We start from the raw sequence: 23,671 nt of genomic DNA on the forward strand, positions 1-23,671 counted from the left end.
ACAAAGATGATCAGTTTAAAGAGAAAACAAACTCTTCGTCTTGGGCAAGGCACATGGGATTGATTTTTGCGGATATAATAGTTTCCCTCTTGTGTACCTGTGGCAAGAAGAAATGCAGGAAACAGAGCCAAATTCATGGCAGAGACAGGGTAAGTGACAGCAATTTTAGTGAAACCTGCGGAAAAATTGACCCATGGAGAGTAAACACAGTGGGACAGATTCACAAACAGGAGTAGCTCCACAGAAGTCAGTGGAGATCAGCTGGTGTCAATCAGTTTAAGAGCTGATCCAGTGTAAGGATACATACATCATTTTAATAGTATATTTTAACACCCTGGTGGGCCAGCTGACTTGGGGTGGTTTGCCATTAGACATAGAATCTTTCAGTTCTAGGATATATTGGTTTAGCTGTGCTCCAGATTGGTGGTGACTGGATACACTGGCTGTTCACTAGTCTAGGTGTAGTGTGTTGGGATACTGCCAGATCTCAGTTCTGCCTCCAATGGACACATACCCACGTGACTCACAGCCCAATTAGCACTAATTTCTACTCTGGCTGGCAGGCCTAGCAGAGATACAGATTTAAATGATAACATTTAATTGCCTGATTTTCAATGGTAGGGCCCCCTTTTATGTGTGCACTTGGCCCCCTTTTATGTGTGCACAATCTAGCATTCATGCATACCTACACATGAGCACATACATTGGTGCAGGTCCTAGAATTTGCACATACAAAAATAATTGGGCATCATGCCAGTGTGTGTATGTATTTGGGTATAGATGCACACAATTGCTTGCACATGGAGGCTGGGTTTGAAAATTAGGCTTTAATGCCATGAACTTTTGGAATGTGCTGCAAAAATCTATTGTATATTTTGCTGCTCTCACATGAGCTTGTGCCAATTGTGAATAAAAGTCACAGAAGCTCCTGTTTGGTATTATGAGCATTACTGCAAATCTTTGGACATTGGATTTTGGCTGGAATGGCTGCAGATTAACAATTAAACTATCAGAGATAATGAAAATGAACCCTTTAACTCTGGTGTTTTACCGGAACTGTTGGCACTGAGAGCTAGACCGCTTCACTTTCCTATAGCTTGGGCTGTGGGACTATACAAAGCAATGTAGATGTTCAGTCTTAGGCTGGAGCGAGCCTGATTGTCTACACTGCAATTTTAAGCCATGCAGACTGAGCCCCGGAAGCCCAAGTCTGTTGATACACGCTTTGAGACTCAGTGCCCCGGGTATTTTATTGCAGCATAGATGTATCCCTAAATGACTTACCCACTCAATGGTGGAGCAGAGAATTAAATGCAGGTCTTCTGAATCCCAGGCTAACAGCCTAACCACTGGATTGTCCTTCCTTTAGGAAAGTTTCTTTTTCTCAAGGCAGCTTTGGACCAGTGCACCCGAATCCTCCATAAGTTTTGTCTATGAAGGACTCAGTTAAAGAAATTCCTCTTTCTTAGGGCAAGAAAGTTGACCTTTCACGACTACTTCTAAAGGAAGTGGGAAGAACTTTCTGTATCCAGAACAAAAAGATTCTTTGCTCAGGATTTTCAGGTGAGGCTGCTCTTCTACCAACTGGTGGTAGAATCTGCTTTTTATGAATACGTTTTCCATTCATCTGCACTGTTAAGTTTGGATCACATCTTTTATTATCTGTTTCCACTGTTGACACTTACCACTGAACAATGCAAATTTTGGGGATGATCCTCCTTCAGACAACAGGTGATACATTTTATCACATAAACAAGTCAGGTATTATGCATTCTTTCCCATCATTCAGCCGATGCCATCACAATCTCATCAAGGTTTGTCTTTTGACATATTCTTAGGTCTGGTCTACACTAAAAAATTAGATTGACCCAGCTGTGACACTCAGGGATGTGAAAAATCCACACCCTTGAGTGTCGTGGGTAAGCTGACCTGACCCCCAGTGTAGACAGCTCAAGGTTGACAGAAGAATTCGTCCACTGACCTAGTACTGCTTCTTGAGGAGGTGGATTACCTATGTTGATGGGAGAACTCTTCCCATCAGCATATGTAGTATCTATACTGAAGTCCTACAGTGGCACCACTACAGCACTGCAATTGGGATGCTGAAGCATTTCCGGTGTCAACAAGCCCTTAGTTCCTTTTAGAATACCAGAACTCTCAATGACAATTGAAAATATAATACAAACTGAATTATTACTATTTTAATTCTGTTTTCTCTTAATTCTTATTGTTATATTCAACAAGAAGTTGTAACAGTATATTGAAATAGTACTATACTTTTTGTAGTGTATTGAATAGTACTATACTCTTAAAAGTTCCTTTAACCTTAAAACTAACTTTAATTCCAGGCAATGTTCCCCCTAATTTTTGACAGGCTGTGTGCGCAAAAAATGTCTTCTGTGCAAATTTTTGTGCGCGCAGTGTTTCTCCATGTGTGTGGGGCTTAGGATCTGTGTGCGTGTGCATACGCGCACAGCTTAGAGGGAACAGTGATTCCGGGTGAGTTTATTTATTCCAGCCTCCAGCATGGGAAATTTGATACCCAATTTTGTTCTACATTAGATAACTTCCAGAGTTAGCTATCAAATTAACATTCCAGTGCCAAACACTAAAATGCTTTTTTTCATTTCAAATTAAACATTTGTTCATTAACCAAAATTAATACAATAAATTATAATGATTATAATTAATACTATTTTCTAATAAGAAAACATAACTCCATGTAATTGTTAAAGGACACTCCCATATGTAAAAGCATGTATATGTAACTCAACATCTCACTGCTACTAAACAACTTTATTACAATTCTTAAAACAATAGTAACTAACTACAATTAAATGTATAACTATTTTAACTTGCATATTTAGTGAAATTTAACCACAGCACTATACTTAGAACTTCAGATATAATTATACAAAGAAATATTTGTTGTCAATTTGATTTCTCACATAACCATCACAATCTCTCTTTGGGCCATTGTTTTTTTATTTTACAAAGATGATAAAAGTTACACTTAATCTAGTGGTTCCCAACTTGAAAATCTTGAGGACTTCACCAAAAACTTTTATATTGATTTACATCTTACCAGGAGTGTTTTAAATGATGGCTTGTACTAGTGAGTGACCCTTGGGGTTCTGCTTGTTTAGAGACAAGCAAAAGTTGTCCTCAGCCAATCTGAGGACCTGTTTTATGTCAACACCAACTGCTATCTTGCTCTTCCAGCATCTTTGGTCAAGATTTAATTATGACTCTCTTAAAAGCAACTTTAGCAAATCTGCCAGAATAGTTACTTGTCTGTCTGGTAGAGATGCCTAGGTTATGGTAGTCTTTTATTATCCCTATACAGTACATGAGATGTCTACAGTGGGTATTTACTTTGTTGTTGTCACATATTTCATATTATACCAATTACCAATGCAATATTATGATCTTGGAAAGGTATCAATCCCTTTAGATTCAAAATGATTGGAATCTGTACAACTTAAAAAAGGTAGAAACCAAAACAACCACAGAAGGGTCAAACAGAGGATAAATTCTTCCCTGTGAGCTTCACAGCTGGGATAGTTTCAAGGATGAAAGAAGGCTGTCTGGCTGTCCTCCTTTCACACAATTTATTGCTCTTTCCAAAGAATAGATAAGGGTTCCAGTAGGCAGCATAAACTTGTAAACTAATCACCAGAAAGGAAACAAAGCACTAATTCGCACCTCTCAAAGATCACCCAGAGGTTTTCTTGGCCTTATAAAATGTAGGTCTTTCAATTTCAACATTAAACCCTCTATCAACTATTCCTTAGTAATACTTCTATGTTGCCATTTCTAAATACAAATAAATGACATCACATATTCCTCGATCAAAATTAACCCCTGACATGCCACTCCTGCATTTGCTGACTGAGTCAGCGTGTATGGGGGTTAGTTACCATCTACAATTAAAAAGAAAAGGAGGACTTGTGGCACCTTAGAGACTAACACATTTATTTGAGCATAAGCTTTCGTCAGCTACAGCTCACTTCACCAGATGAAGTTGCATCCGATGAAGTGAGCTGCAGCTCACGAAAGCTTATGCGCAAATAAATGTGTTAGTCTCTAAGGTGCCACAAGTCCTCCTTTTCTTCTTGCGGATACAGACTAACACGGCTGCTACTCTGAAACCTGTCGTCCACAATTAGTCTCTCATCCAAGTCGTTTTCTTTGTCCCTTATACTGGGAAATTGCATATAGGATATCACCATGTGTTTGTTAAATGCTCCTGGGTGGGTTCCGCCCGTGTCCGTGAATATTATAGTTTGGTTCAGCAAGTAAATACTACTAAACAATAGCTTAGGGTTCCCTTTTTCTTCAGGTTTATATGAGAATTAATCCACACGTGGCCTTTTCTACTTCTTGGGTAAAGGGCTAGCTAGCTAACCCTCCTCCCAGGCCACCAATCAGGCACAGCTCTTCCTGATCAGGGCTACTCCAGAGCAACTGCTGTTGTTACGGTGCCCAGAGTGCTGCCTCAGTAGCAGTTTCCCAGGACTCTGTCACACATCTCCCCCCTTACCTGAGAGGAAGGTGTTTTCTTTCCCTCCTTACTGGAGGAGCTGCCCGGCGGGGCTCCCTTTGTAATCCTCCAGGTTCCGCTTGTGGGGTCCACTCATTCTTCACCCATAGAAATCACCGCTGGTGGGAGGTGGTCACCTCCATAGCTCAGTTTCGGCCCATAACTCTTCATGCCAGGGGCATCCTGGGGAGTTGCTCTCTCTAGTCTCCTCCTTTGTATCTGCTGCTGGTTCGAGGACTGTCCTCTGCCCCAACACTGTTACAGCACTACAAACCTTGTGTCTGACCACTACTGCTAATGATGACAGGGAAATACTATTTTCCGAGCTCCTTGGACCATCCGAGAGGCAGTGTGGTCTAATGTTCAGAGACAGCCCACTGAACTAAGCTCTGTAAAGAAAAGGAGTTAGGCACAGGTGCTAGAACTGGGGGTGCTTGTGGTTTTCATCATATACAGGTGCCGACTCCATGGATGCTCCAGGGCTGGAGCATACATGGAAAAAAATTAGCGGGTGCTTAGCACCCACCGGCAGCCAAGCTCCCCTTCCACCCGCCTGCAGCCCCCACTGATCAACTCCTCCTCCTCCCTGCCAGCGCCTCCTGCATGCCATGGAACAGCTGTTCAGTGGTGTGCAGGAGGTGCTGGGATGGAGGGAGAGGAACGGGGACAGGGCACGCTCGGGGGAGGGGGTGGAAAGAGGCTGGGAAGAGGTGGGGTGGCGCCTTGTGGGAAGGGATGGGGTGGGGGTGGGGCTGACGTGGAGCAGGGGCAGGAAGAGGCGGGGTGGGGGCTTGGAGGAAGGGGTGAGTTCGGGTGGAGCCTGGGGCTGAGCAGGGTTTGCCTACCCCTAGGGAAAATTAGAAGCCAGCGCCTGTGTGTACAGGGATTACAGTTTGGTTCAATGGCTCTCAGCACTCCCTCTATACAAATTGTTCCAGCACCCCTGGAGTTAGGGTTTGGTTTATACCATATATATTCACCATCTTCTGGACATCAGTGCCTTACAGCATACAGATATTTGCAGTGTTGTTGTAGCCTTGTTGATTTCAGGATATGAGACAGTAATATTACCTCATCCATCATGTCTCTCGATTTATAGATACGTCATTCATGCATGAAATGGAGCCATAAACTAATCTGTAAATCCATTTCCTTAAAAAGTTCAATAGATTACCTTCAATAAACAGAGCTGACTCTGTGTTTCCTAATCCATTTATAGGAATACTTTCCAGGAACTACATTTTCTGATTTAAAAACAAGTCAAGTTTAAACAAAAATAAGACACAAAGTTTGTGTTGACAAAAGTGACTTTTGTCTTGGAACTTTGCTGTTTGAGAAGAGGTCTTTTCAAATGCAAATAGTTTCTTCTTTCTACAGCACAAGTCCAAAGTCCAATAGCTAACCCTGAGGTGTATAGGAACCATCTGGATCAGTATGGTAAGTACTCACATGGGTTATAAGTACATTAGAAAAAAGTAAATTGTGTCCAGTCACATTCTGGGTCTGAAGAAATTGACACACTCAAAATCTGGGCTATCAAGTCCTCCACCAAGGCTCTTTATAAAAAATTGGTAGTTCCTTGCACATCAACTCAGCCTCAAAACTACTGGTAATGGCTCAACCAAAGGCAAGTGTTTAAGTCTGAGTTCCTTTGCCAGACCTGAAGAAGAGCTCTGTATAGCTGGAAAGCTTGTCTGTTTCACCAACAGAAGTTGGTCCAATAAAGATATTATCTCACCTCTCTCTAATATGCTGGTACCAACATGGCTACAACATCACTACAGACAACTTTCTTTTCTGTAAACTTTATATTTGGAATAGTTTTTTGATCACTAATAATGTTTTTTTAAGGGGCCTTTAACATAAACCTATCAGAGTGCAAGAGAATTGCATCAGTTTGTTAGGTGTGAAGACCAAGTAAAATTATAGTGACATCTAGTGAGCATTAAGATTTCACAGTGGTACCAGCGGTAACAGAAGAATATATATTTGTTGCTAGAGAGCATTTTCATCACACAGTTTTCAGAATTTGATTATTAAAATAGGTAAGAGAATGAATTAAAATGCTGATGGATGTAATAACATGACCAACCCTATGATTTATTGAAAACAGGCTTGCAAATTCTTAAGAATGCAAAGAATGATTAACAGGTTTCAGAGTAGCAGCCATGTTAGTCTGTATTCGCAAAAAAGAAAAGGAGTACTTGTGGCATCTTAGAGACTAACAAATTTATTTGAGCATAAGCTTTTGTGAGCTACAGCTCACTTCATCGGATGCATTAGGTGGAAAATACAGTGGGGAGATTTACATCACCCCCCTCTTTCCTGCTGGTAATAGCTCATCTTAAGTGATCACTCTCCTTACAGTGTGTATGATAAAACCCATTGTTTCATGTTCTCTGTGTGTGTAGATAAATCTCCCCACTCCCCGAATGCATCTGATGAAGTGAGCTGTAGCTCACGAAAGCTTATGCTCAAATAAATTTGTTAGTCTCTAAGGTGCCACAAGTCCTCCTTTTCTTTTTTAAAGAATGATTACAATCAGACCTGGTTAATGTGAATGCATCACAAATAACATGTTTATTCAGCCTGAAATACGAGAGAATGTGGTTAATAAAGAGTTCTCTGTGGTCAGAGAAACAACCAGATCACCTGCCCATCCCCAGTAAGAGAAATTGGAGAAACTGAATGTAGCAAAGATCTGCAATTGCCCATTTATTAAATGTATCTGTATAAACAGCTAGAGCTGTACAATTTCCTGTGAAGACAAATATCAATTATAGAACAGTTTCATGGTCACTATAATGCCAGGTTGTTAAAGACAGTGATTGTGCTTTAATTCCCACAGACTGCACATCAGTCGGAAATCCCAGGCAGGAGAACGCTCTGCCTGGATCTTGGGCTGGGGAGACCCTGCACTAAGACACACATGGCGGGGACAGAGTCTGAATGTGGACTGTTTGGACTCATAAGACTCGGCTGTGTCCTGCTGCATTGAGCGGGGGGTGCTTGCTGTCATTTTAACCCCCCCAAGGGGTTCCAATAGCACCCTGTTTAAGACCCACAGTGGTGACTGAATCCTAATGCCTTCGTGGGGGTTGCCACAGTCCCACTTTGCCATTCCTCATCCACCCAGACTGCTCTGATGGCAATAGATGTTTCAAGTATTCAAGGAATGCAGGACTGGACCCTGCGATCATCCCTAGTAAGGAATCAGAGGGCCCTCTGTTCACCTCAGAGTGGTGAGCCTGTTATACCTACCCTGTGTCCCAGCTGGGCCATCAAACCTGGGCATCTCTGGTTCTTTGCATAAGCCTCTACTAGAAGGCTTCTCTTTGTAAGCCAATGCAGCAGCAGGCTCATCGCTCTCAGGCCAAGCCGCCGCTAGAGAGGGTCAGAGCGCAATGCTGAGCGGGTGGGGTTACCCTGTAAAAGAATAGTCCCCACCGCCATCAGTGTGCCTGCTGCCCAGGAGCTCAGCTGCCCTAGGAGGGGTCAGCATGCGCCTCTTGAACCCAATCCTGAGCATGCTGATTAGCAGGGCTGGGGATGCTGCAGAGTCAGGGGGTTCTGACCTGGGGGATGGAGCAAGCACCTTGTGCTGCTCCTGAATGACACTTTGTAGCGGACTGAAGGGAAGCTGCTGATGAGAGCTGTGGCCAGCCTTTCCCTCTGTGTTGAAAGATCACTGGGAAGCAGGTTCTTTCAGGTCATGATCCAGTGCCCATTGAAATTAGTGGAAAGACCCACTAACTTCACTAGGCTCAGGGAGAAGAGAGGGATGAAAGGGGAAATGTGTGAGGAGAGGGTAGAGATCTGCCCTGAAATCAAGAATGTTCTGCACGGAGGAGGCAGTTAAAGGCTGTGCTGTGGGAAATGGGTTCTTTTAGGTGTCGGACTAGCAGTGCTTACACTGAGCCTGGCTCTAGTTAGGGCTCTCAGTCCCTCACTTCCCCATAACGCCCAAAATGGGGAAATTCCTAGTGAGATTTAAAAAGCAGAAGAATGCTTAGAGTACACTGCTGTCTGATTACTTGGGGTTTGGCTTACTCTCCAGTAAAACACTGGGTTCTGACTCTGTAAGTACGGCAGGATCTAACCTGGCCAGTGAAATCTGTTAAGTGTTGAAATCTGGACAATTATCTTTGTCTGTTTACAAACATGGAGCTTCCCAGGGGTTGTCCACCTATGTCAAGCACCCTGCTCCCTTGATGATAACGTGGCTTGGACCTGAGCACAGGCAAATAAAGTGAAAGACCATCCACAGATGGCAATGACAAAGAGCAAAGTATTGAGATGGGGGACAGGTTGTGCAGTGGGCTACCATAGAGATCTGTGCCTGAACTTATTTATCTGCACAATCAGCAGTTTAGTGAAATGTTTTGTTGATATTAAATTAGGATGTTGCTGAGCTCAGAGAATTAATACAAAAGAATCTAGAAATAGTTGAGACTTGGGAGGAAAATAGCAAAATGAGATTTAGCTTAGAAAAATGCATACTAATCCTTAGGTGGAAAGCAGTATGAGTTATACTTAGTGATGGAGGGAATTCTACATAGCAGTAGTTATTCTTTAATTCTTATATAGCAGTAGCATCCAGAGGCTCCAAGAAGACACAGCCCCTGCCCCAAAGAACTTACATTCTACAAAATCTAATGTAATCCACAAAGAAATGTAGCAGAGACAAAGGATAACAAATTAGACACTAAGCTACAATACAAGAATTTGGGTTTGCTGCCCAATCTGCACTAGGGTTTATGTTTGTGTTCAACAGTGCTAGAATCTTGTCATTCTTGTGACATATAAAATAGTGAAAATCTTCTCAGGTCAACTGTTTATGAACTTTCAGCCCTAAATTCCTGACCAACACTTAGCTGCCTAATTTCCTGAAAAAAGTATCACCCTCTGATATTATAATGTTATTGAAAAAAATAACTCTCCCACTCCCCCCACAACCAACCAGTGAATTTAGCCACTGAAAAAGACAAAACAGTGTGTGTTCTAACAAGTAGAGTTAGAATCCTCATTATGTCAGTGCAACCAAAATTTGCTAGCTCATTACAGCTGAACTCCTCCCTCCTCTGGCTTTGGTGATCAGTTACAGAAGAAAGTGAAAGTGACGTGATGAAAGAAGGAATTTCTCTCAAGAGAAGCTGGAGAACTGTTCCCAACTTCACTGCATAAAGGACTGAAAACCAGGCCAGACGGTTTACTGCCTAAGGAAGCGAGAGTGAAAACTGATACACTTGTGGTTGAACTGTTTTTACAGGTAAGACACTTTTAAAACCCAGAATTTTTTGTGGCTGATTTGGTCATAAACGCACATTGAAATCTGGCCTGTGAACAAACATTGCAGGAAGTGGCTACACTGCATAAGAATTGAGAGGGAATGTTGAACCGATTTCAGACTTGACTTCTCTTGTGTCAATGTAACAGACTTACTGGCTTATTCTCTCAATTATCAGCCTCAGCCAGAATACACATTCACATCATCTGGCTTGGTTCAGATGTCAGTGTGAAAGGTGACCCAGAAATAACCATGACAGACGGACAGATTCAGACACCTCTGATATTATGCCTGCTTCTGATAATTGTAAGCAATAATAAATATTATTTTGTTTTCTAAGCCAACATACTTTCAATACATTTAAAATTAGAGCAGCAACAACACCGTAAGATTTCCCTTAAAGTAGAAAAAAAATCATTTAAAATACTGTCCTTACTGTTGCCCAAAAAGAAAAAAAAGGAATTGAAATTGGATAGCAGAGTTGACAACTCTTGTGATATTTGGTGGTTTTCTTAAAACTTTCAAAGCTGGAATCAGGTTGTTACTTGACAATCTCAGATCTCATTTTTTTAAAAATATTTTTTCTAGCCCTCATGGTTGCTGTGAAAAACTTGAAAATGTGACCTCTAAATGCGCCAGTACCAGAACATATAGAAAAAGAACCCACATTTATTATTTTTTAAAATCTCATGATTTTTAAGCCAACTGTGTGCTTTTTGGGGGCCCGACATTTGAACTTTTGGGGTTAATGATACTGGGATAGCTACAATTTATATTTCTATACATTCTGAACAGCACCAGTTGGAGACATTTCTGACCCTGCCGGCATATTGTCCTAATTGGGAACAATACTGTTTTATATTTGGGGTATTTTCCCCATTTCTTTCATATGATGGGGTTTTTGTGGGTTTTTTAGTACTGCACACCGATAACTTTGTCCAGATTGAATACTTCTTATATCCTTAGTGTAGAAAGTTTTAAATACACAAATCATGTAAACCAAGGAGGAAGTGCTACCTAGAGAGCAGTGCAATGGGACTTTTATCCCATGGGCTTAGGACACCTTTATCTTAAGGCACAGAAGGTACCTGAGAATGTTTGAGGCCTCTCGGATCAATCATGTGCGCTCTGACCTGTAATTCTGAATCTGATCCTCAGAGTAGGCTGATGTTTGGTGGTTTTAACTCTTTGGTCCGCTGGGTATAACTGTCAGCCTATTCGTCCATATCAAAATCCCTGCTTCCCTGTCAAAGAGCCACCTATCCCCTGGATTTTCTCCACCATGTCCTGGCTTTCCTCCTGCATTGCTTACTGTGAGCTGTGATCTTGAGTAGCGATATCTGCCCACCCAGGACATTACAATCTGGGAACAGCCAGCTAGCCTGCGCACCTTGATTTGATCTTCAGCTCCTGCTAGCTGGCTCGTCTTGCATTCCCCCAGCAGTGGGAAGGAGAACCTGGTCTTATTGCTGACCACACTGCCCTTTGTACACTGAAGTTTGGGAGTCCCCAGAGTGTGTTGAATTGATGGGTGGCGCATTCCCTAATCCCAGTGCATTATGGGCTTCCTTTCAGGCCCCAGAGTTTCTAAAAGGCAGTGTGGCAGGAACAACAGTGCAGATGGAGAGGGCCAGGTCCTGCTGCTGTCAGGTAAAGGGGTTGTAGATCTACTTGACCATCCTTGACAATTGACTTCCAGGCACAGGGCCTGCTGGTTGCCTCTGAAGATTGTGGGAAGGAACAGTGAGTAGGGAGAATAAGGGCAACCTATCCTCCCTGTTGTATCTCACATTATGTTGTGAGAGGGGAAAAGCCCGTTGTGGATATGACACTCTGTCACGGTCATTGATTTCCTTCTTTTGGAAAGTGAGTGTCTCCTTCCTGCTCCGAACACCTCACTTAGACCAGTGAGGCACAAAGCTGGGGAGCTAAGCCGCCAGGGATGGTGGTGAGTAAGAGGCAGAAAACGAGCCCCTCCCATTCATTCCTGCAAAGGAGAGGAGAATGGAGCTGCCAGACTCACTGAAAGCCCACAGCACCAGGAGTGCTAATCTACTTCTAGCTCCTGTCAGCACTAAGAGCAGAAGACAGTGGGATGGGTGCCCTCTGCCAACCAACATGAATAACACAGGAAATATTTAACCAAGCAGTGCCTAGAAGGCTGGCCCTGCAGTTAAAGAACTAGATTGGGGTTAAGGGTGTGGTTTCTGGCTCCCACTATGACTTTGAGTGCATCCTTTAAACACAGATCCTCTAACTCTCCCTGAGGTAGGCACCTAAATATCTTTGATAATCTGGGCCACAGTTGTCTCGCTGACTCAATACCCCACCTGAAAAATGGGAACAATACCACTTCCTTTGTCTAACTGGTCTATTTAGATTGTAAGCTTTTCTGGACAGGAAGTACCTCTTAAAACATGTATGTAGAGTGCCTAGCATACCTGGAGCCACTAGGCACAATGGTAAAACAAACAAACTCATCTCCTTGTTTTCTGCAAGGGATTTACCCATTTTAAACAAGGTGTAAAGAGGTTCTGCTCCTATGATGGATGGTGACACTCATCCAAGCATTTCAGACACATACTATTGTTCTTTTACTCACCATACAGGTAACATGAACATCACGGAATATTTCACCAGAATTTCTTATAATGGCTCCTACAGAAACCTGGATTTTGAGACCTTGACTGCAATATTCCAGCACCACATCAGGGCTGTTCCTTTTGAAAACCTCAGCATCCACTGCGGGGAAACCATCGAGTTAGACTTAGAAACAGTTTATGACAAAATAGTGAGGAAGAAACGCGGTGGCTGGTGCATGGAAAACAACCATCTTTTATCTTGGGTTCTGAAAACGCTGGGATACGACACCACCATTATAGGAGCAAAAGTTTACTGCCCAGAAGAAAATGCATATAATCATCATATTAATCACCTTCTGCTAAAGGTGGTCCTGGATGGGAAAGCCTATATAGTGGATGGCGGCTTTGGAATGGTCTATCAAATGTGGCAGCCAATGGAACTGATTTCTGGGAAAGACCAGCCCCAGGTTCCTGGCATCTTTCGCTTCATGGAAGACAATGGGATCTGGTACTTTGAGAAAATCAAAAGGAATCAATATAATCCCAACCAAAATTTCTCTAATTCCAGTAATCTGGGCAAAAATATATGTAGGAAAGTTTACCTGTTTACCCTTGAGCCACGAGAGATAGAAGATTTCAGGCCCCAGAGTGTGTATCTCCAGACATCTCCAGATTCCCTATTTGTAACAAAATCCATCTGTAGCCTCCAAACCACTGATGGCCTTTGGGCTTTAATTGGGTGGAAACTCACCAAGGTAAAATACAATTTCAAGGAGAACATGGATCTGATAGAATCCACAACACTTACAGATGAGGAGGTGGAAAAAACACTGAAAGACAAATTCAGAGTAATGCTAGATCATAAACTCATCCCAGTTAACAGCAGCAGATTGTCTATGTTTTAATTTATTGGCCAGAATATAATTACATACAGCAACATCAAAGAGAATCTCTTTCCCAGCATTCAATTATTGCAAAAAATGAAGGACTAGGCTGTCACTTTCTGCCTAGCATAGAACAAGGGGTGGCACGTAGCAGTGCTACCCCAGTAAAGAAATTGTGTCTCTTGGAGCTACAATTTCTTCTCTGCTTCTCCCCTGGCTTCAACAGGTAAATTACGTCTTCCAGGCTTATACCAGTAGCAGAGTACTTTCCACTCTGTTGGGCTCCACTGCACTGGCTGGTGCATGGGGTGGGGTTGGGGTTGGGGGCTGGAGGCAAGTTTCTGCCCCTTCCCTGCTTCTTTAATCCCTTTCCATATGCAGAATGGCAAAGTGAGGATTTTTCCAGGGACTGAGGTGAGGCTGATGAGCCTGTAGTTCCCTGGATCTTCCTTCTTCCCTTTTTTAAAGATGGGCACTACATGACTTTTTCCAGTCATCCAGGACCTCCCCAATCGCCATGAGTTTTCAAAGATAATGGTCAATGGCTCTGCAATCACATCTGCCAACTACTTTAGCACCCTCGGATGCAGTGCATCCAGCCCCATGGACTTGTGCTCGTCCAGCTTTTCTAAATAGTCCTGAACCACTTCTTTCTCCACAGGGGGCTGGTCACCTCCTCCCCATGCAGTGTTGCCCAGTGCAGTAGTCTGGGAACTAACCTTGTTCATGAAGACAGAGGCAAAAAAAGCATTGAGTACATTAGCTTTTTCCACATCCTCTGTCACTAGGTTGCCTCCCCCATTCAGTAAGGATAAATACATTAAAGATATGATGGTAATGAGGGTGAAATACATACTTAAGATAGCTAGAGTTGATGTTTCTTATATTATGATGTGTAATGGGACACCCATGTTGCTAGCTAGACCCTTCAAGAATTTCATTTGAAAATCTAGACGCACTGTACTGAGCCCATTTCTATGGTATTTCACTGTATGTTCTTCCTTTAGAATTTCATTTCCTCTTGTGGCAGGAAGAGGGAAGGCATGAGCTGTTATAAATAACCACCGCATGCGTGCAGCAAGGCTGACTGTGAGAGTCTGGGGGCACTTGAATATCGCAGCAGATGGTGCAGAGGGAAGTTATTCTGTCTACATGGAACACTTTGCATTTCTGTTCCTTAAATCACATTTAACTGATGTGAGCCCATTTTTTGTGACTGCTCAGCATTTTAATCATATCTTTCAAATGGCACCACTGATGGATGGTAAAATACCTATTAGCTGAGTGAGTTAATGCCCCTTGAAGGAAAGGATACAATTTCCTGATAGAGCCCCTATCTGATAGTAAACTGATACTAAGCTTGATTTTAATGCAAAAGCTTCTTTTTAATAATTCATCATCAACAACCAGAATATAAATGACTTTTCACCTGAAAAGGAATCTGGGCTGTTGATCAATAAGAATAACAGAACACAGGTCACTTTCTGTGCCCCTCACCTATGGAAGCAACCCCATTAACTCATGTATCAACTATGTGTATGACTAAGATTTTGTAAGACAACAGCCCCTGTTATTAACCAGTGCATACAATGGCTACACCCATGCACATCACACAACAAAATGAGCCTCAGAGATATTTTATTGTACAAAGCTGGTCTTCATAAAATATTTCTGAACATACAAATAATCATGACAAACAGAACAGTCTTTATGAATGCTTAGTTGTTTTTGGCAGGGGAATAACAGTCCTTTCCAAGTCTCAGTGATGAGTGTAGGACCAATTGGTAGACTGATTAAAAAGAAATGACCAAGTTCTTTCTGAAGGAGACTAAAAGTCATTAATATGCAATAATATGATGAGTAGAAATCATATGCATTGCAACCCTGATATTCTATGATTCTATTCTACTATTACAAGCATCCCATAACTAGGAAAGGGCTATTATCCCCATTTTACAGATGAGGAACTGAGGTGGGGAGAGAGAGAGAGAGACTAAAGCCTAGATTCTCAATGGTAGTCAGGATTTCAATAGAAATTAGGAACCTAAATACCTTTGAGGATCTGGGCCTAAGTGACCTGTCCAAGGTCACACAGAGGGGCTGTGGCACAGCAGAGGTTTGAAGTCAGGTCTCTTCAGTCTCAGAATAGCATCCTAGTCAGTAGGCCATCCTTTATCTGTAAGCCACTGTCATAACTATAAAGGGAAGGGTAAACACCTTTAAAATCCCTCCTGGCCAGAGGAAAAACCCTTGCACCTGTAAAGGGTTAAGAAGCTAGGATAACTTTGCTGGCACCTGACCACAATGACCAATGAGGAGACAAGATACTTACAAAGATGAAGGAGGGGGGAGAGAAATAAAGGTCTGGTCTGTGTGATGCTTTTGCCGGGGACGGAACGGGAATGGAGCCTTAGAACTTAGTAAGTAATCTAGCTAGATATGCATTAGATTCTGTTTGTTTAAATGGCTGAGAAAATAAGCTGTGCTGAATGGATATTCCTGTTTTTGTGTCTTTTTGTAACTTAAGGTTTTGCCTAGATTGATTCTCTATGTTTTGAATCTAATTACCCTGTAAGGTATTTACCATCCTGATTTTACAGAGGTGATTCTTTTTTACTTTTTCTTCTATTAAAATTCTTCTTTTAAGAAACTGAATGCTTTTTTCATTGTTCTTAAGATCCAAGGATTTGAGTCTATGGTCACCTACGCAAATTGGTGAGGATTTTTATCAAGCCTTCCCCAGGAAAGGGGGTGTAAAGGTAAGGGAGGATTTTGGGAGGAAAGACGTTTCCAAACTGGCTCTTTCCTAATAATAATAATACCAGTTAGACGTTTGGTGGTGGCAGCAAAAGTCCAAGGGCAAAGGATAAAATAGTTTGTACCTTGGGGAAGTTTTAACCTAAGCTGGTAAAAGTAAGCTTAGAAGGTTTTCATGCAGGTCCCCACATCTGTACTCTAGCGTTCAGAGTGGGGAAGGAACCTTGACAGTCACACAGAAAATGGATACACTACACCTGGGCCTGAGGGCTACCTGAAAGGCTGGGCTGCAGAGTGCTCCTCACCTCCAGCCCATAGGTAAGTTATTGTGGGCATGTTGGAGCTGTGTTTTGAACAACACATAGGAAATTTTAGGGTTTCCAAAGAATGGGGGAAATACAGGCAACACAGACTCAGCGCCCCAAACTAAATGGAGCAGTTTGACAGACAGGCCCGATGCTCAGTCCAGAAGTGCTGGAGGAAACTACAAGGCCAAATATCCCAGCTTTACAAGTGACCTAAATAATGCATGCAGATAGCATGTTACTCACAGAAATACTAACACCTGGTGACTACGTGCTGGCAGAGCCCACCTGGTCATCTCAGCTGGCCAAGGGGCACCTGGGAAGTTACTTACACTTATGGTGAATTCACTCAGCAGTACTGGCACCACTGCATGCACCTAGCTTGCTGGAACCTCCGCACTTCCATGTGTATGAGGGGTGGGTGGGAAAGGCTGCTTAGAAGTAGGCATGGTACTCTGAAGTGGACAGAATGGGCCAGAACTCCAGGCCAGCTCTACACAAGCCAGTGCAGAGGGGAAATTTGTGGTGAGCCAGTCCATCAGCTAACGTGGATCCCCACACCTAGGCTGGAATGACAGCCCAGAAGGGGCTCTTATGCAGTTCCAGACCCTCCTCTTGTCACAGTACCTAGGTAGGCTGCTCCTTCTGAGACTCCCCCGAGTGCACCCCTTCCAGATGACAGGCCTGTGCCTCCACTCCTCCTTGTGGCGGGAGTCTGCAGTGCAATCCAACCACTTTCCGACTGGCTCTCTGGGTTATACCTCCCTGGTATACCATGATACCGAGCAGCGCCCCGTGGGCTTGACCCTGCCAGAGTTCTACTTTGGAGCTAGTGGTCAGTAATACTATGCTGTGATACAGAAGCCAGTTCTCTAAATCAAAGTATGATTTATTTGTCCAAACAGTACACAGAGCTGAGAGTAGATTTAAAAAATAACAGATACCTACACGCCTATTGTTTTACCTATGCTTGGCACTCCCTTCCAGCCCTGAGGTAGACATCACTAAGCCTTGGTGTCCCCTATTCTTTCTGGGTACCACGTTACAGCTAGCTGGCTGCAGACCCTGGCTCTCAGGACAGTCTGTCTGTCAGCCTCACTGCTGACTCTGTATCCCTACTAGCTGAGCTGACCATATTCCCCCTCCCTCCCTTTCTGCCAGGGCAGCTTTTTAACCCCTGAGGGTCTTTTGAACTCAGCCTTAGCCCTAGGAAGAAAAAAACATCTTAAGATGGATGGTTCCAGCTTCTTTCCCCAACTGATGGCCAAGCCCTTGTTGTCTTAACTCCTTTAAGTGGGAACCTCAGAGACTGTCTTATCTGTGTCATTGTTTTACTGTTCCTGGATTCTTTAATAACCCCCTTTTACAGCCTGTTTTGATTTAACTCTGTGCAATTGGTCAGGCAGCAGTATAAACTTGAACGAGAAAACCAAGTCAGACATAAGATTTCTATACGGTCATACAGATATTTCCAGTTTGTCATAACCCTGCAAAAACAGCTTTAATAGAGGGAACCAAAAGGACCGATCTCTTAGGGTATATCCACGTCCACAAGATGTGATGGCAGCTCAGGCAAATATGCCTAAGCTTAAATCCAACAGTGAAGCCATGGCATGCCATGCTTCCAGAACCCAAGCTAGCTCATGTCTACTTGAGCTGTAATCACATCCCAGGACTGCAACGCAGACATACCCTTAGTTGACTCTTCCCCCAGTCACTCTCCCTGCAACCTGTGGCCTGTAACACAGCTAAACACGTCTCTGTCAACTGTTTTGGTGCTCACTGTTCTGGACTTATTGCTCAACATACTCAGAAAGGAGCTGATGAGATCGCTGGGCCAAGCACAGGTCATTCAGCAAACCCACATTCTCACATGTCAACTGTTTGGTCTTTTCTTAATGGTATCTCAGCTGTTGGAATCTTAAAGGCAGAGCAGCCACATGGGCTCAGATAATCCAGAGCACGTTGTCTAAAGCATCCACAGCAGTGAGCCGCTGAGCCCAGGACTCATGTTACAGTGCTGAAAATAGCTGTGTAGAGATTGATTCTTGGGCTGGAGCTCCGAAGCTGAAGTCCACCCCCATCCCTAGGCTTCAGAGCCTGAGCTCCAGCCCAAGGCGCAACATAAAAGCACAGTCTCTTACAGCTGTTAAGGCTGTAGTGTGAGCCTGTCAGCTTGGACTTGGAGGCTCACTGTCATGGGCTGCTGCTGGCTGTGTAGATGTACCCTCAGAGACTGGCTGGGAATAGAACCCCGCCTTCACTCAATGAGGTGCCTCCAGGGATTGATATAGGGACACAAGAACTCCTCACCACTACACTACCAGTTCTAAAGTTGCCCAGCCTGTCTGCAGATCAGTGACTTTAGTGGAATGAATTGGTAGCTCTCCATCTCAGTCTGGGCAGGTGTCGTCCATGTAAACACCACCATCACAGTCATGGGGGCTTGTGGAGTTCCGAGAAGGGGGGCCAAGGACTGGAAGTCCATTGAGACTGAACTACTCTGTCCCTGGAGGGCAGGTTTGTGGGGGCACTTTGGAACACTGCATAAAGAAAATTTACCCTGGTGATGCCTGTGCTGTGCTTGCTCTCAATTCAGCGTGAAAAGCTGAAGGTTTAAACTTATTTAGATTGTGAGCCTTTTGCTCTGTGTTTGTACCACACCTAGCACAAGGCGGTCCTAAGCCATGACTAGGGGTCCTAGGACCTATGACAATACAAATAAACAAAATTATTATTATTAATAATAATGTATAACACAAAAGAGGGCACTACCCCTCTTTCCCTAAATGGCTCTGCCAGAGAGTGAAACACTCAGTTCTGCTATATGGTGAAAAGGGGTTTGTATCTTTAAGAGCAGGAGTTTCCAATGCAAATATTTTCAGGGAACTTTGTTGAGAGCCAGAAGGGAAAGCCTGACACTTGCTAGTTTTCAGGGGATTGCCTAGGTGCCTTATTCTTAACTTGATCTTTTAGATACATTCAATGGCATACAGAAATGACTTTTTTTGTGGCTGCAGCATTCCAGTGTTTGCACCTGCTTCTGCTATTCATAATGGGGAAGTTTAAGTTTTAAAAATAAACCAAGCGAAATGTGTTGCAAGGCAGCACCCATACTTTTCTAAGTAAATGTAGCAAGTTTATGTGTTTTTAAGCTAAAATGTTTGAAACTTAAATTAAGTATGTCCAATGGAAGTTTATAAAAATCAGCTCCAATCTCAGATGCAATGCAACTGTACAAAAAATGAACAGTTTAGCTGCATGCAAGAGATTCATACTTTGCAAGTTTTTCATGAATGTTAGCAGTGATGAACTATTTCTTACTATTCATTCTAATTATGAGAAGATACAGATATCCCCAGCAGGGGTGGCGAGTTGTATGGGGCCATGGTGCCTGGGCTCCAGCAAATTCAGGGCCCAGAGGGCCCGGCTCCATCAATGTTCGGGGCCAGGTCTCTCTCTGCTGCTGGAGGGGAGAGGGCTGGGGGGAGTTCTCCTCTCTGTCCCCCCACCCCCAGCCTTGGGGCAGCCTGCAGCTGCATCCCAAACTCCTCATCCCTGGCCCAGCCCCACACCCCGCACCCCCTCCCGCACCCCAACCCTCTGTCCCAGCCCAAAGCTCACACTCAGCACCCAAACCCCCTCCCAAACCTCCTCCTGCAGCCCAACCCCCTGTCCTAGCCCAGAGCCTGCACCCAAACTCTCCCAGAGCCTGCACCCCAAACCCCCTCCTGCACCCAAACTCCCTCCCAGAGCCCACACCCCTCCGAAACCCCAAACTCTCTCCCAGAGCCTGCACCCCAAACCCCCTTCTGCACCTCAAATCCCTGCCCCAGCCCAGAGCCAGCACCCAAACTCCATCCCAGAGCCCTCACACCAAACTCCCTCCCAGAGCTTTAGGCAGGAGTGTGTGTGTGTATGAAAGGTGGTGGGGGGGACTTGGACCTGTTCTGGGCACTACCAAAAATTATACAAACCTGCCGCCCCTGATCCCGAGGAAAGTTTGCAGATAGACAGAATGTGTGAATCTTGCTAGCTGATCCCATGAATGCTGAATGAAATCCTGCTGCTGTGGGAACAAAAATAAATGAGTGAGATCAGATTCAGGGCCTATATTTTTTGCAGTCCAGGTTTGGAATACAGACTGGTTACACACACACACACTACGTAGTATACCAGGGCTTGCTCTCATTACAGTAAAAAGAAAAGTAGCTCACGAAAGCTTATGCTCTAATAAATTTGTTAGTCTCTAAGGTGCCACAAGTACTCCTTTTCTTTTTGCGAATACAGACTAACACGGCTGCTACTCTGAAACCTCTCATTACAGTATGGTCACTAGTGAAGTGAGAGCAGTTGCACAGAGCAATCCAGCCTGTCACAAGAAGGGACACTTGCTCTAGGAAATTTAAAATGAAAGACACATGGCTTACATGATTTCTGCCTGTCTACACTCATGAAGTCAGTGACTTTATATCACAGACACAAACATGCACCGGCCCTAATTGAGACCACACCCATTATGGTAGGCACTATACATATACCCAGTGAGGGACCGTCCCAGCCTTAGAGAATTTACAATCTAGATAGACAGAGGCAAAGAAATGGTGGAAGGGGAAATGGAGGCACAGAGTGGTGACATGACTTGCCCAAGGTCACACACATGGTCAGTGGCAGAGCCAGAAACAGAATCCAGGTCTCCTGACTCCCAATCCAGTGCCCTAGCCAATAGCCTGCAAAGTAGCTCATTAACTGTCTAGCACAGTGAGCCCTTGTGTTTGGCAAGATTGCGTAGGTGTGTGGGTTTACATCAAGCTCCTTCTTTCCTTGCAACTGGGCCAATGGCACTATGGCTAGTGGCTCTTGGATGAGTGACAACATATGTAAATAACCTGCAGAGCCTAAGTCCAATACTATTGGCTAAGAGGTAGAATCAAATCTCTTCCCCAAAGCTACCTCTGATCCAACAGGACACTGATAGCTTCTTGAACGAAGTAAATCTCAAGTAGGTGCCACACATTAAAAAAATAATTCAGGCCAATCAAATTTACCAGGTTCTGTCTGGACCATCTTGGCGTATTCATAGTAAGTGGGCATTCCCACCCGGAGATGAATATTGGACCAAAAATCTGAACAGAAATAACAGACTCTCTACAGAGTCCTAGAGCATCACGGGGCCTTACTGTGAGGCAATGATGCTGCAGCTCTGTGTCAAGTGCCCCCCTCCTCAAACAAAGGGAGGGAGAGGAAGGGTGGCAATGCAGGAGGTCGTATCAAAGAGGTGCTGCCACTTTTTGTGTGTGGTCACTTTGGCTATTCTCAGGTGACAATTTTTCCCCTCTCCTGCTCCTCAGTGAGGAACTTTTTCTCTATTATATTACATTTCCATCTGTTGTTTCACCATAGAGCCTGATTCTGACCTCATACCAGTGTAAATCAGGAGTTACACTGCTGGGAAACCAATAGCTGACATCAGGCCAGTACAGGCTAGAGATGGAGAGGCCTGTTAGGTCATCTGGTCTACTTTCCTGCCAAGATAGTGTTATTCCCAATTGTACACCTGGAGTGGGATTTTCAAAAGTGCTCAGCATTGGCCTAACTCCGCTCCCCTGGGAGGGCATGGAGAAGCTCCCACTGACTTCCAGGGGAGCAATGCCAACGTTAAGACTTTTGAAAATCCCACTCATCACTCAATTTCAATTAACACACGTTTAGTAGCTTTAAATATACCAAGGGATGTAGTTTCAGCTATTTCACTTGGAAAACTATTCCATAGCCTGAGACATCTCACTATCAGAGGTTTGGCCTGCTAAGTGTATATTTTCCATATATGAATTTATATTCCTGCTAGTTAGCCCCCCACCGCTAACCTGAGTTATGCTGAATTGTTCCTTTCCCTCCCTGGAACAATGTGCCAACACATAAGATGCCATTAGATCACATTCTAGTCCATTCTGGCTCCAGTAATGTGATAGGCTTCAGCATTAATCTCACTGCACAATGTGCATGCAGTGTAGCTGGAGAAATGCAGTTTTGCAAGACAGGCTAATAATACATGTGGAAAGCCAACCAATTCATTTCATATCCATTCTTTAAGCAATGTAGCATTTTAGTGTTCAGAAACAAATTTTGTTCTATGCAGCACAAATCAGTCCTGAGCGTGTATTCAGCTACATGTGTATTCATACATGCACACTACAGAGACTCACAATGTAGATGTGACAATATACTCAACAAAACGTCAACCAAGTACTGTAAAACCCCTGCTGAATTTCAGAGCAGCAGGAGCACAGCTGTGTGTGGCTGATTCTGTGTATGAAATTTAGTTATAATTCACATGGTGCAGTTAGTGTAATGGACATAGCTGGGAGGTATTTACTTTCCCCTTATTCTAATCAACAGATTCTTGGGAAGTTTTTCTGGAAGAGAAAAGAACTCCCTTTTCTAAGGTGACCACAGTTCTTACAGAAAGTAAAATAATCCATAACAGATTGCTGAATGGCTCTGGAAAAAATCATTTCACAGAAAAAATGCCAAATTAAATCTAAAAAAATGCAAACACCACAAATCCATTTAGAGTTCAGGTGAGTGAAGGGATCAGTAATGTAATCCAGAGACTAATTATTATTATTTTTATTGCAATACCACCTAGGAGCCCCAGTTTTGGACCAGGACCCTATTGAGTCAGGCGTGGTACAAACACAATAAAAAGATGGTCCCTACTTGTAGAAGTTTGCTGAGAAGGTGATGCACAATTCTCATCTTTTCCTAACCTTATATCTATTTTGAGAACGCCTTGTAAATACATATTTCTGAAACAGGTGACACCGACCAATCTAGCGTTTCAGTCTTGTTCTTATTTCCTGCATGGGCTTAGCTTTCTTCCAAAACACTAGAATTAAAGGTAAGGGGGAAGTTTGCAGGTCAGGCAACCTGTGTAACCAAAATAGGGGTGAATCCCTTGAGACCAGCACAACTATAACAAGTTGTTTCACTCTTCATGCAGGAAAAATGAACATCCGAGAATATTTCACAAGAATTTCCTAAGAAGGTTCCTACAAAAAAGTGGACTTGGAAACCTTAACTGCAATTTTTCAGCACTACATTCAAGCTGTTCCATTCGAAAATCTCAACATGCACTGTGGAGAAATCATTGAGTTGGATATAGAACCTATTTACAACAAGACGGGTGACCAAGAAATGTGGCGGATGGGGCATGGAAAATAATCAGCTTTTGTTTTGGGTCTTTCAGGGTTGACTCTATCCTTGGAGGAAACACTCATGATCTAACAGAACAAATATATACTCCTCACATG

General features: G+C 43.5%; 1 protein-coding gene and 1 long non-coding RNA gene across 4 annotated transcripts; one reads left to right on the forward strand and one right to left on the reverse strand.

The window, feature by feature from the left end:
* The first annotated feature begins 1,548 nt into the window (after nt 1-1,548).
* LOC119841141 (arylamine N-acetyltransferase, pineal gland isozyme NAT-3-like) lies at nt 1,549-15,611 on the forward strand. 3 transcript variants are annotated; one of them, XR_006275025.1, is made up of 3 exons: nt 1,549-1,563; nt 9,608-9,812; nt 12,440-13,386. XR_006275025.1 is itself a non-coding variant. In XM_043494818.1 (3 exons), exons 2-3 carry the CDS (start codon nt 12,445-12,447, stop codon nt 14,351-14,353), a joined length of 750 nt encoding a protein of 249 aa, XP_043350753.1. In that variant the 5' UTR covers nt 9,637-9,812; nt 12,440-12,444; the 3' UTR covers nt 14,354-15,611. The 3 variants fall into 3 exon arrangements, 2 of the variants coding, with proteins under 2 accessions (XP_043350753.1, XP_038224197.1); XM_043494818.1 differs by lacking the exon at nt 1,549-1,563 and adding an exon at nt 14,327-15,611 and having other exon boundaries at nt 9,637-9,812; nt 12,440-13,167; XM_038368269.2 differs by lacking the exon at nt 1,549-1,563 and having other exon boundaries at nt 9,640-9,812.
* Nucleotides 15,045-21,035, reverse strand: LOC122456249. The gene is made up of 3 exons (XR_006275026.1): nt 20,674-21,035; nt 20,336-20,543; nt 15,045-15,114 (listed from the first exon to the last, which is right to left on the reverse strand). It is a non-coding gene; the product is annotated as an uncharacterized LOC122456249 (long non-coding RNA).
* Between the last annotated feature and the right edge of the window lie 2,636 nt (nt 21,036-23,671).

This window comes from Dermochelys coriacea, chromosome 12, assembly GCF_009764565.3.
Source record: "Dermochelys coriacea isolate rDerCor1 chromosome 12, rDerCor1.pri.v4, whole genome shotgun sequence".
NCBI lineage: Eukaryota > Metazoa > Chordata > Testudines > Dermochelyidae > Dermochelys > Dermochelys coriacea.